We start from the raw sequence: 13,715 nt of genomic DNA, 5'->3' as shown, positions 1-13,715 counted from the left end.
GATATAAGACCATGTCCTACACCTGGCAGGGCTTGACAGGGGACCTCAAGGCACACCCCCACCCTGGTCTGGGCTGGGGACCTCAGGCCACACCCCCCCGTCCTGGTGCCAGGCCAAGGGACCTGAGGCTACATCCCCTGCCCAGTGGGGCTTGACAAGGGTGGGAATGGCCGGGTCTGGATCTAGCCCAATGCAGAGGTAGGCGGCTCGGTCTGGATCTCACTTGATTTTGAGGCGAATGTGGGTGGGCAGGGACTTGACTCTGGGTCCCATGGTGTGCCCCAGACTCTGACAGGAGGAAGGTTTTCATATACATTTTGCTAATTTTTTTTCATCTCTGACACTTCTATTATAGAGAAAAGGCAAATAGCAATATTAAATTATTTCCTCTAATTAATCCCCTTTTAATATGCACGAATTTCGTGCACCAGGCCACTAGTTGTTAAAATAATAAATATACAATGACTGAATAAGACTAACTCCACTCAATCCATGACTGATTCTCAATACTTAACATGCATTAAAACAGGGGCAGCAAACTATCTGTAATGACAGATAATACTTGAGGCTTTGTGGGCCTTATGGTGATTGTCCCAACTACACAACTCTGCCAGTGTCACAAGAAAGCAGCCATAGAAAATACATAAATGAATGAGTATGGCCATCTCTCTATATAATAGGCTAATATGCAAAGTGTCCCCTCGGGAGTTTAATCAGGAGATCAGGAGTTCCATCGCTCACTATGACATGCACTGACCACCAGAGGGCGGCGCTGAACGAAGGAAGGCCCCAGCCGGTGGCCAGCAGCTGGGGAAGGAAGGCCCTGACTGGCAGTTGGAAGGCCCCAATCAGCTCTGATCGCCAGCCAGGTCTAGGGACCCTACCCGTGAACGATTTCCGTGCACCGGGCCTTTAGTGTTCTAATAAAACTTTTTATGGACACTGAAATCTGAATTTCACACAATTTTCATGAGTCATGAAATATGCTCCTTTTGTTTTCTTTTTCCAACCATTAAACAATGTTAAAAACATGCCGAAACCGGTTTGGCTCAGTGGATAGAGCGTCGGCCTGCAGACTGAAGGGTCCCAGGTTCGATTCCAGTCAAGGGCATGTACCTTGGTTGCGGGCACATCCCCAGTGGGGGGTGTACAGGAGGCAGTTGATTGATGTTTCTCTCTCATCGATGTTTCTAGCTCTCTGTCCCTCTCCCTTCCTCTCTGTAGAAAATCAATAAAATATATAAAAAAAAACAAAAACAAAAACAAAAACAACTTAGCTTGTGGGCCATACAAAAACAGGCAGCAGTCCCAAAATGAGTTACAGGCCATAATTTGCTGGTCTCTGTGTTAGAAACGTCATGGCTAGTATTAATACCGACCTTTCAAACTGCAGAATTCTAGCAACCCCTGCAATCCCATGCTTTAACCTCCTTCTCCCTCATGCAGAAAATAGAAAACAGAAAACTTGGTAATTCAAGGCAAATAACAGAAAAATAGAGACTATGAATTGCCAGAAATCAAATAATCAAATAAGCTGGTTATTAAAAAACAAGGCAACCTCTTACCATTGGAAAACTTTTATACTCTAAGAGAGCTTATTTTAATTTAATATGGACTAACAAGAGGAAAAGTTATTCTGAATTAAAGACTTTAAAACGCAATTTTATTGTTCACCAAGGAAATATTATTGCAAAGCAGAAGGCCTGTTTTAATGAATAGATGACTCATCTGTAATCAGCACATTAATTGTTGGGATTCAAATGGGTGCTCTTAAAGTACTGGAAAAAACAGCTTCTTTTTTTTTTTAATTTAAATTCTTTATTGTTTAAAGTATTACATAAGTCTCCTTTTTCCCCCATTGACCACTCCCCGGCCACCCCCACCCCCCGCACATGCCCTCATCCCCCCTCCCCGACTCTGTGTCCACAGGTTATGCTCACATGCATGCATACAAGTCCTTTGGTTAATCTCTTACCCCCTCACCCCCGGCCTTCCATCATAGGTTGGACAGTCTGTACGATGCTTCTATAACTTTCATTCTATTTTTGTTCATCAGTTTATGTTGTTCATTATATTCCACAAATGAAGGAGATCATGTGATATTTATCTTTCTCTAACTGGCTTATTTCACTTAGCATAATGCTCTCCATGTCCATCCATGCTGTTGCAAATGGTAAGAGTTCTTTATTTTTTACAGCAATGTAGTATTCCATTGTGTAGATGTATCACATATTTTTAATACACTCATCTGCTGATGGACACTTAGGCTGTTTCCAAATCTTAGCTACTGTAAATTGTGTTGCTATGAACACAGGGGTGCATATATCCTTTCTTACTGGTGTTTCTGTTTTCTTGGGATATATTCCTAGAAGTGGGATTACTGGGTCAAATTTAAGTTCCATTTTTAGTTTTTGAGGAAACTCCATACTATTATCCACAGTGGCTGCACCAGTCTACATTCCCACCAGCAGTGTACAAGGGTTCCTTTTTCTCCGCATCCTCACCAGCACTTACCATTTGTTGATCTGTTGATGATAGCCATTCTGACAGGTGTGAGATGGTACCTCACTGTTGTTTTGATGTGCATTTCTCGGATGATTAGTGATTTTGAGTAAGTTTTCATATGTCTCTTGTCCTTCTGTATGTCCACTTTCGAAAAGTGTCTATTTAGGTCCTTTGCATAATTTTTATTGGATTGTTTATCTTCCTTTTGTTAAATTGTATGAGTTCCCTATAAACTTTGGAGATCAAACCCTTATTGGAGATAACAATGGCAAATATGTTCTCCCATGCAGTGGGCTTTCTTGTTGTTTTATTGATGGCTTCTTTTGCTGTGCAGAAGCTTATTTTGATGAAGTCCCATTTGTTTATTTTCTCCTTAGTTTCCATTGCCCTAGGAGCTGTATCGGTAAATATATTGCTAGGACAAATGTCTGCTATTTTGCTACCTATGGCTTCTTCTAAGATTTTTATGGTTTCCTGTCTTATGTTTAAGTCCTTTATGCATTTTGAGTTTATTTTTGTGTATGGTGTAAGTTGGTTATCTAGTTTCATTTTTTTCTTGCATGTATCTGTCCAATTATCCCAACACCATTTATTGAAGAGACTGTCTTGACTCCATTGTATGCTTTGCCCTCCTTTGTCAAATATTGAGTATAATGGCTTGGGCTGACTTCTGGGTTCTCTGTTCTGTTCCATTGATCTATATGTCTGTTCTTGTGCCAGTACCAGGCAGTTCTGAGAACAGTGGCTTTGTAGTATAGCTTGATATCTAGTACTGTGATCCCTTCAACTTTGTTCTTCTTTCTGAAGATTGGTGCAGCTATTTGGGGTCTTTTTTTATTCCAGATTAATTTTTGGAGAGTTTGTTCTAGGTCTGTGAAATATGCCACTGGAATTTTAATGGGGATTGCATTGAATCTATAGGTTGCTTTGGGTAGTATGGACATTTTAATGATATTGATTCTACCAATTCATGAACATGGTATATTCTTCCATTTGTTTATGTCTTCCTCTATCTCTTTTTTTTAGCATCCTGTAATTTTCTGAATACAGGTCCTTTACCTCCTTGGTTAAATTTATTCCTAGGTATTTTAATTTTTTTTGTTGCAATGGTAAATGGGATTGCTTTTTTAATTTCTCTTTCTGTGAATACATTATTGGTGTATAAAAAAAGCCATAGATTTCTGGGTATTAATTTTGTATCCTGCTACACTGCCGAATTCATTTATTAATTCTAGTAGTTTTTTGATGGAGTTTTTAGGGTTTTCTATGTACAATATCATGTCATTTGCAAAAAAACAAAAACAATTTTACTTCTTCTTTCCAATTTAGATGCCTTTTATTTCTTCTTCTTGCCTGATCGCTATAGCTAGTACTATGTCGAACAGGAGTTGTGAAAATGGGCATCCCTGTCTTGTTCCTGTCCTTAGGGGAAATGGTTTTAGTTTTTGCCCATTGAGTATGATGTTGGCTGTAGGTTTGTCATATAAGGCTTTTATTATGTTGAGGTATGATCCCTCTATACCCACTTTGCTGAGAGTTTTTATCAGGAAAGGGTGTTGGATTTTGTCAAATACCTTTTCTGCATCAATTGATATGATTATGTGATTTTTTTTAAAGATCTTTGTGAATTTAAAAAAATTTTTAAAATATATTTCTTTATTTATTTCACAGAGGAAGGGAGAGGCAGAGAGAGAGAAACATCAATGATGAGAGAGAATCATTGATTGGCTGCCTCCAGCACGTCCCCCACTGGGGATTGAGCCTGCAACCCAGGCATGTGCCCTTGGCAGGAATTAAACCTTGGGACCCTTCAGTCTGCAGGCCAATGATCTATCCACTGAGCCAAACCAGCTAGGGCTGATTATGTGATTTTTGTCTCTCAATATGTTTAAGTGATGTATTACGTTTATTGATTTGCGGATATTGTACCAACCTTGCATCCCTGGAATAAATCCCATTTGGCCATGGTGTATGATCTTTTCTAATGTAATGCTGGATCAGATTTGCTAGAATTTTGTTGAGGATTTTAGCATCTATGTTCATCAGGGATGTTGACCTGTAATTCTCTTTCTTTGTAGTGTCCTTACCTGGTTTGGGGACTAGGGTAATGCTGGCTTCATAGAAAGAGCTTGGAAGTGTGCCTTCCTCTTGAATTTCTTGGAATAATCTGAGGATAGGCTTTAGTTCTTTGAATGTTTGATAAAACTCCCCTGTGAAGCCATCTGGCCCCAGGCTTTTGTTTGCTGGGAGTTTTTTGATGATTGCTTCAATTTCCTCCTTAGTTATCAGCCTGTTGAGATTTTTTTCTTCTTTTTGGTTGAGTTTTGGATGGTTGTATTTTTATAGGAATATGTCCCTTTCCTCTAGGTTGTTTAGTTTGTTGGAATAGAGTTGTTCATAGTATTTTGTTACAATCCTTTGTATTTCTGTGGGGTCTGTTATTTCGCCTCTTTCATTTCTGATTTTGTTTATTTGGGTCCTCTCTCTTTGCTTCCTGGTGAGCCTGGCTAGAGGTTCATCAATCTTGTTTATCCTTTCAAAGACCCAGTTCTTGGTTGCACTGATCTTTTGTACTGTTTTGTTTTTTTTTTTGGTCTCTATGTCATTTATTTCTGCTCTTTTTTAAAAAATATATCTTATTGATTTTTTATAGACAGGAAGGGAGAAGGATAGAGTTAGAAACATCAATGAGAAACATCTATCAGCTGCCTCCTGCACACCCCCTACTGGGGATGTGCCCATAACCAAGGTACATGCCCTTGACTGGGATCAAACCTGGGACCCTTCAGTCCGTAGGCTGACGCTCTATCCACTGAGCCAAACGGTTAGGGCTATTTCTGCTCTTATCTTTATTATCTTCTTCCTTCTGCTCACTCTGGGCTTTTCTTGTTGTTGTCTTTCTCATTCTTTAAGTTGTAGAGTTAGATAATTTATTACCATTTTTTTCTTGTGTTTTTGAGGTAGGCCTGTAATGCTATGAACTTCCCTCTCAGGACTGCTTTCACTATCTCCCAAAGATTTTGGATTGTTGTGTTCTCATTGTCATTCGTTTCCAGGATGTTTTTAATTTCTTCTTTGATCTTTTTGGTAACCCAATCATTGTTTAATAGCATGCTATTCAGCCTCCAAGTGTTTGAATTTTTTTGATTGTTTTTATTGTAGTTGATTCTCAATATTATGCCATTTTGGTCTGAGAAGATGCTTGATATGCTCTCAATGTTCTTGAATTTGGAGAGACTTTGCCTGTGACCCAATATGTGGTCTATCTTTGAAAACATCTCATGTGCACTTGAGAAGAATGTATATTCTGTAGCTTTGGGGTGGAATGTTCTAAAGATGTAAATTAAGTCCATCTGATCTAGTGAGTTATTCAGGATTGCTGTTTCTTTGCTGATTTTTTGTCTAGAGAATTTATCCAGTGATGTCAGTGGAGTATTAAAGTCCCCTACCATGATCATATTGCTGTCGATCTCTCCCTTGATATCTTCCAGAAGTTTTTTTCATGTATTTGTGTGCTCCTGCATTGGGTGTATATATGTTTACCAGAGTTATATCCTCTTGTTGTATCGATCCCTTTAGTATTATGAAGTGGCCTTCCTTATCTCATTATGGCCTTCACCTTGAGGTCTATTTAGTCAGATATAAATATTGCTACCCCAGCTTTTTTTTTTTTTCCATTTGCCTGAAAGGTATTTTTTCCATCCCTTCCCTTTCAATCTGTGTGAGTCTTTTATTCTGAGATGGGTTTCTTATAGACAGCATATATATAGGTCATGTTTTCTTATCCATTCAACCACTCGATGTCTTTTGATTGGAGCATTTAGTCCATTTACATTTAAAGTTATTATTGAGAGGTACTTGTTTGCAGCCATTTATATATTTGGTGCCTGTGTTCCTTCTTCCCCCTTTTTTTCTTCTTTGTATAGCAGTCCCTTTAGCATTTCTTGCATTGCTGGCTTGGTAGTGATAAACTCCCTTAGCCCTTTTTTGTCTCTGAAACTCCTGATTGCCCCTTCAATTCTGAATGATAGCCTTGCTGTATAGAGTATTCTTGGATTCAGTCCCTGCTTTGCATTACTTTGTATACTTCATTCCATTCCCTTCTGGCCTGATGTTTTTCTGTTGAGAAATCATTTGATAATCTAATGGGGGATCCTTTGTAGGTAACTCCCTTTCTCTCTTTTGCAGCCTTTAAAATTCTCTTTGTCATTAACGTTTGCCACTGTAAATACGGCATGTCCTGGGGTGGGTCTTTTGGGGTTCATCTTGTTTGGGACTCTCTGTGCTTGGGTGACTTTTTTCTTCTCCATATCAGGGAAGTTTTCTGTCATTATTTCTTCAAATAGATTCTCTAATCCTTGCTGCTCTTCTTGTCCTTCTGCCACCCCTATTGTACATATATTACTTCATTTCATGTTATCCCCAAGCTCCCTTACGCTCTCCTCATGCTTTCTAATTTTTTTCTTCAATTGCTGTTCAGATTAGGCTTGTTTCTCTGCCCTATCTTCTAGATCACTAATTCGGTCCTCTGCTTCTCTTAGTCTACGGTTGAAGCCTTTTATGGTGTTCTTTATTGTAGCCAAATCACTTTTATTTCTTCTTGATTCATATATAGGTTGTTGATTTTCTTGTCCATCCGGTTTATGAACTGTATGACCATTACTTTGAATTATTTTTTAGACATATTGCATGACTCCATTTCTTTTAGTTCTTTTTTGTTGTTGTTCTTTTTTGGCCATTCCTCCTTTTCTTTCCTTTGGGGGTTGCTTTCTTGTCTCCCCATTTCTGCTGTTGCTGAAGAGTCCAGGTGCCCAGTTGTGCAGGACTTGGGCTGCAGCGGTGGGCTTAGCGGGAGCGTCACGTGCACTGACAGTCAGGGGTGCCCGAGAGACGCAGCTGTCACAGTCCAGGCGGGGTCCGTGTGCGCCGACAATAAGGGGGCTGGCTGAGGATGCATGGGACCTGTGCTTCCGGGGATAGGCGAGAGGGGAACACACTCCAGGACTCACAGTAGCCTGAGACTGGTATGGGTGAAGTCAGTGCCCATGAGTCTGTAGCTGTGGTAGCAGGTCTTTGTCCAAATTGGCTGTAGGGTCTCGGTTTTCATCCAAGGCCAGTCTGGGTGGTGGTGAGGCTGGGGTCCTAGTCACAGCATCTCTGCCCTTCAAAATACTGTGGTTTCTGTGCCAGCGCTGGCCACCCGGGAGTGCCCGCAGGAGTAGCAGGGGCTTCCCGTCCAAGAGAGCCCAGTCCACCAGCCCCCAAAAGTCTTGCAGGATCTAACTGTCCCTCGCTCACACACACACACGCACCACACACGTCCACACACTCCCCTTTCACTCCCTCACTCTCTCACACTCTCTTCCTCACCGCCATCCTGCCAGCCGCCATCTTCTCTTCCCTCAAGAGCTTCATTTTTAAAACAGGTTAAGCATTCCCCCTACTGCCTTTTTTAAAGTATCAATTTGCTTTGCAAACTATTTCTTTCCAAAGACCCGTAGAAGTAAACTTCCATAAAACCTAAGAGGTTTATCACAAATTCTAGGCTATTAAATATTTCAAATATATTTAAAAGTCACATGAATTTGCCTTGCATTCATTACTGTAAGAAACATTGCAATGTCATTACTTTCAGTATTACAAAATCAGTGTTGTTAGTCTCTCAATCCCAAGAATGATGCTGTACCTTTTGCCTTTTTTTGACCCTTTCAAGGTATTTCGAAACTTGTCTTCATCTTGGAGTTTCACTTCTCTTGCCCCAGTCTGGAGATTCAGCCGCACATGGGATCCCGCAGGGACAGCCTGGCCTAAAAGCCAAGAAGAGAGAAGGCTCATGAGATATACAGTCCTCAGAGGGACACTGATGGAATGGCTTGCTAACAAGTCAATAGGACTTATTAGTTCGTGAAGAACAGACTCTGTAGTATTCAGCTACCTGGATCTATCCATATCTCCTTCTCCTACCCTCCCTCTCTTCCTCTATTCCTCCTTTCCTCTCTTCCTCTTTCCCTCTCCCCGCCCCTCCCCTCCTCTCTCTCTCTCTCTCTCACCAATCACAATTCTCCTTTTGCTAATCCACATCCAATAAAGAGATGAAGCAAGGTGGGCAAAGGTATCTGTACTCTCATCCAGAGACGAATGTCCCCTAGTTAGAACCTGCATATTTAAGAAATTCAGTTTTCTTTAAATTGAGCTATAATAAGCCTTTTGCTTTGTACAGTAAATGAATAGTGAATACCTACTTACCCTTCAGGACATGGCTACATTACTGCCTCCTCCACTACATCCTTTCTGACCCTTCTCTGACAGAACCCCAGACAGCTTGCCATTCCAGCAAACTTACACCTCACTACCTCATCAATTTAATCAGGCTCCCTCTATGAGGCTCTCTCCTGTCTGAGCAGAGGGACAATATCTCCTCTTTTTTTAATTTCCCCAGCCTCTAGGCCACAGTTTGTCATATAAAATTTGTGACACTTAATGTTTATAAGAAGGAAGAAGCAAGAGATTGAAAGGCAGAAGGACATAGCAAGCCAAGGAGGCAGGGATTGGAACCAAGAAAAATTAAAAACCTATACCCCCCCTATATCAGAAGAGCTGATCTACTAGCTGGGCAAATAAGTGTTGTAAATGAATGGGCTATTCATACACACTGTACAAAATTACCAAGGATAGTTATAAAACAACTTGCAAGATCACATACTACAAATGGAATGTTACACTTATTTATTCATGCAAGTGATATTTATCAAGCAACTACTATACACTCAACCACTGTGGTAGATAGAGTCTAGGAATACAAAAGAGGAATGTTAAATAGAGATTTTCAGGGAGGAAGCTCTTTAGGTGATTGGAAATATAGAAGCAGAGATTCTGCTCTAACACACCTGATCTTTGACTCTGCTTTTTCCTGGCAGAGGATGGCATTGCCCTGATGGTGCTGAGCTTCATTCAAGAATCAAAGTGGGGAGGGGTGGCAAGAGAAACAATCTGTGAACATTCCTTAAAGGGAAATACATAGCACAAATTTTCTCAAAATGATCCAGTAAACCCGGAATATAAAAGGGTAACAATGTATATGAATTCAGGTTTTCTCAGTTCTAGCAGGACCATAGTGATCTTCAAGTTCCACCAACCTCTGTGCTTCCATTACAGAACCAGGGAGCCAAGGAAACATCATGCCAAGACATGCTGTTCTGTTCCTGCCATCCCACATCAGCAGGGAGTTTCTTTAACTTTGGCTAAAAATAAATAAGAACTTAAGTACCTGAGTGTATGTGTATAATGATCCTCTTCTAACCTCAAACCTATCCCAAATGTTTCAAGAATAAAAAATATGTTCAGCCCGGCCAGTGTTGCTCAGTGGGTTGAGCATTGACCCAGGCACCAGGTGGTCACCAGTTCGATTCTGGTCAGGGCACATGCCCAGGTTACGGGTTCGGTCCCCAGACTGGGCATGCCAGAAGCAGCTGATCAATGTTTCTCTCTCTCATTGATGTTTCTATCTCTCTCACCCTCTCCCTTCTTCTATGTGAAATCAATAAAAACATATTAAAAAATATGTTCAGGTAGAGTGAGGAAATCTTTCTCTGGGAAGGCTTCCTGAATATGATTAAGTTGGGGATTAAATGAGATAAAAATTGAGAGCATGCCATCCTTCATATTTCTCTACTTTGCCAACCACTACTCCATACTCAATCTATCTCCAAAACCTGGTAATTAATACCCTTCTCTCTGTCCTCCCCATCACTTCTCTTGTTCAAACCATCACCACCTCTCTTGTAGACAGTGCTAAAGCCTCCTAACTGACCTACCCTACCTACTCCTACCTCCCTATCCACGTATTCTTTACAAGGAATGATTTTCTTTTTTTCCAAAATACAAATCTGACTATGTTATTTCCTGCTTCAAACCTTTTAATGGCCTCCTACTATTCTTAGAATAAAGATGGAAGTCCTCATGCTGGTCAATGAGGCCCTTAGTATCTAGTCCTTGCCTGCCCCTTCAGGCTTGTCCACAACTCACGCCCCATGCTCTAGGATAGCAGTCGCCAACCGGTGGTCCGTGGACCACTAGTGGTCCATGAGGTCCGAAAGGTTGGCGATCACTGCTCCAGGATACACTGGCCACTTTCCATTCCATGAAAGAACCATGCTACTTCCTACCATGGGGCCATTCCACTCCTGCTCCCTTTGACCAGAATGCTCTTTCCAACCCTAGCTTCCAACTCCTTCCCCTTTCAATCCCAGCTAAGAGTCACTCCCTCTGAGTGCATCTTCTATTTCCCAGACCAGATCCAGCCGCCCCCTAAAGCAGGGGTGGGGAATGTCTGGCCCCCAAGCCATATAAGGCCTGAGAAATCATTTTGTGTGGCCCTGCCAAGGCAACCGCAGGCAGGACTCGAAATTCAATAAATCTAGCTTTTTTCATAGCAACATACATTTATACTAAGTGAATTATATTAAGCAAGTGATATTATAAATATCCAAATGGACCTTGGCAAAAAACGGTTCCCTACCACTGCCTTAAAGGCTTTCACAGCACCATGACCCTTTAAAAAAAAATAGCACTTTACCTCATTCAATCGTTATATATTAGGTATTGTGTGTGTTTTTTTAATGTACCTGGTTAATATAAATGCTCACCATTTTATCCCCAAAACCTGTCATAGGTCCTAGCATATAGTAAACCCTCAATAATTATTTGTTGAGTGAAAAATTAAATGTGAGAGAAAATCCTAACTGATCTAGAAGTATGTGGAAAGGCCAAGGACTTTCACTATGGCAAGTAGATTCATAATAATTAGTAATCATGTTAATAGTTTTTAGTAGTAATAGTACTAATATTACTGCTACTAATAATATTAGCGGCATCTTAAATTTTCAGACTTTTCATCAAAATTAGAAATGGAAAAGGAAAAAAGTACATGACTTTATAAGTTTAAAAAACGTAACACGTTATACCAGGCTAAGCTGGCCAAGAAAGAGACTAGGATCTTATGTGAATCAATTTATTTAATTTGGGGAAATTCCCAAATTACTCCCTTCACATAAGCCACCACAGGGGGCAAGAACAAGCACAATAGCATTAACTTAAAATACAGGTTAAGCTTATTTCAAATACACGAAACCAACCATGGCAGCAGCAGTGGCAGAGGCAGCAGAAAATACAGTATTTTCAAATGTTTCCACCCCACTGGGAAAAAGGCCAAATTAAAGAGAGAGTGGGATCTGACCTGCATCCTTCTAGGGCCTCTGTGAAGGGATCGCAATACTAGGGAGGAGCACAGCAGAGGCAAAAAGTCACTAGATACATGAAAGTAAAGAGTTAGGGATTGCGGGGGTGGGAGGTGGGAGGCGGGAGGCAAGGGCACAGGCACAAAATAAGATGGGGATCTAGAAAGGCAAAGAGGTCTACAGCATCTGTTTCCCCCCATTGGCTCCCTGGGGAAGCTCTGTCTATAACAAGTAGAAGCCTTGTCCGGATTACGTAAGGCCACTCACACTTGAGCTGTGACTCCCATTGGGACTCTCTGTCACTGATTTCAATCACAGACCAAGACCCGGGTAACACTCCTGCTTTCCCCATGGTGAGTAGGGGGAGAATCTGTGGTATATTGCATTATTGTCACAAATTTTCTTCCCTTCCCCACTGTGTATATTCACACCCTTTGCCATGCAGCCCCTCTTACACAGTAAGAGAAGATTAGAGTGGTAGAGTAGACTTTTATAGCTGTTGATTTTGGACTTGCTTGTGATGTGCCTTGGCCAGTGGGATGTTAGCAAATGTGCCATCATCATGAGAAGACCATGCTCCACTAGTATTTCAGTCCAAAAAGGATGAGAGGCCCACGGAGTAGACCAGAATTCAAACTACAGATTGGAGCTAAGCCCAGCTAAGCCCAGCAAGAATAAAAGACTGGATTTCTTTTAACTTTTTAATTTGAACCACCTTTAACTTACACAAAAGTTGCAAAAATAGTACAGAGTTTCCAAATATTGCTAACATAGCCTTTCCAAATGTTAATATCTTACATAGCCATAGATGATTATCAGAACTGGGAAAATAACAATACCATTCACCAAACTATAAAGATCCTTTTCAAACCTTACTAGTGTTTCCACTAATGTCCTTTTTGGTTCCAGGATCCCTTATGGCCTTTGGTTATTTCTCCCTAGTACCCTGCAATTGTTTCTCAGCCTTCCCCTGTCTTTTATGACTCTGACACCCTGAGGAATATTGACCAGTTATTCAGGACTACCTGGTATGTTCTCATGATTAAACTAAGGTCATACATCCTTGTCAGAGGCACCACAAAAATGATGCAGTGGTGTTCTCAGTGCATCATATCACAAAATCTGTAATGTCAATATGTCTTCTTACTGGTGATACTGGCCTTGATCAACTAAGAAAAGTAATCTCTATTGGGCTTTTCCACTGCAGCAAACCAAAATAAATGCAAACTACCAAACTATGGAAAATAATTTGACAGTTTCTCAAAAAGTTAAACAGAGTAACTACATGAACCCAGCAATTCCATATCTAGGTGTGTACCCAAGAAAACTGAAAACATGTTCACACAAAAACTTACACATTAATCCTCACTACAACATCCTATATAATAAAAGACCAATATGAAAATTATCCCCTCGACCAGGAGTTGACTGGGAGTTCAACAGGGAGTTGGGCCAGGGGGTGGGGCCCCCACCCTGATCGGGGGTGGGGCCGGCCAACCTCTCTCAGCACCTCCCCCCAGCCAGCCCAATCAGCCCTGATCAGGGTGGGCCGACCGGACCCCACCCGTAAACGAATTTGTGCACCAGGCCTCTAGTTATTTATAATAGTGAAAACAATCCAAATGTCCATCAACTTATAAAAGAGTAAATAAAATATAGTATATCCATATAGTGAAATAATATTCAGTCATTAAAAGGAATGAAGTCCTAACCGGTTTGGCTCAGTGGATAGAGTGTCAGCCTACAGACTCAAGGGTCCCAGGTTCGATTCCGGTCAAGGGCATGTACCTTGATTGCGGGCACATCCCCAATAGGGGGTGTGCAGGAGGCAGCTGATCGATGTTTCTCTCTCATCAATAAATGAACCAAATATTACAAATTAATACCATCGTATGTTTCTAACTCTCTCTCCTTCTCCCTCTCTGTAAAAAATCAATAAAATATATTTTTAAAAAAATAAAATAAAAGGAATGA

The 13,715-nt window shown here is 40.9% G+C and overlaps 1 protein-coding gene across 3 annotated transcripts in view; it reads right to left on the bottom strand.

The window, feature by feature from the left end:
• SIL1 (SIL1 nucleotide exchange factor) overlaps positions 1 to 13,715 on the bottom strand; it is a 237,221-nt gene that overhangs the window by 92,003 nt on the left and 131,503 nt on the right. For all 3 annotated transcript variants that reach the window (XR_013960842.1, XM_080672995.1, XM_080672994.1), the window contains exon 4: positions 8,192 to 8,312. Coding sequence is in view for 2 of the 3 variants with exons in the window: in XM_080672995.1 (XP_080529121.1) it covers positions 8,192 to 8,312 (121 nt within the window). In the remaining variant the exon portion in view is untranslated. The remainder of the gene's footprint in view (positions 1 to 8,191; positions 8,313 to 13,715) is intronic.

The sequence above is a fragment of the Plecotus auritus genome, assembly GCF_963455305.1.
Source record: "Plecotus auritus genome assembly, chromosome: 6".
Taxonomy (NCBI): domain Eukaryota; kingdom Metazoa; phylum Chordata; class Mammalia; order Chiroptera; family Vespertilionidae; genus Plecotus; species Plecotus auritus.
Note: the sequence above shows the minus strand (reverse complement) of the source record. Positions and strands in the feature narration are given on the sequence as shown.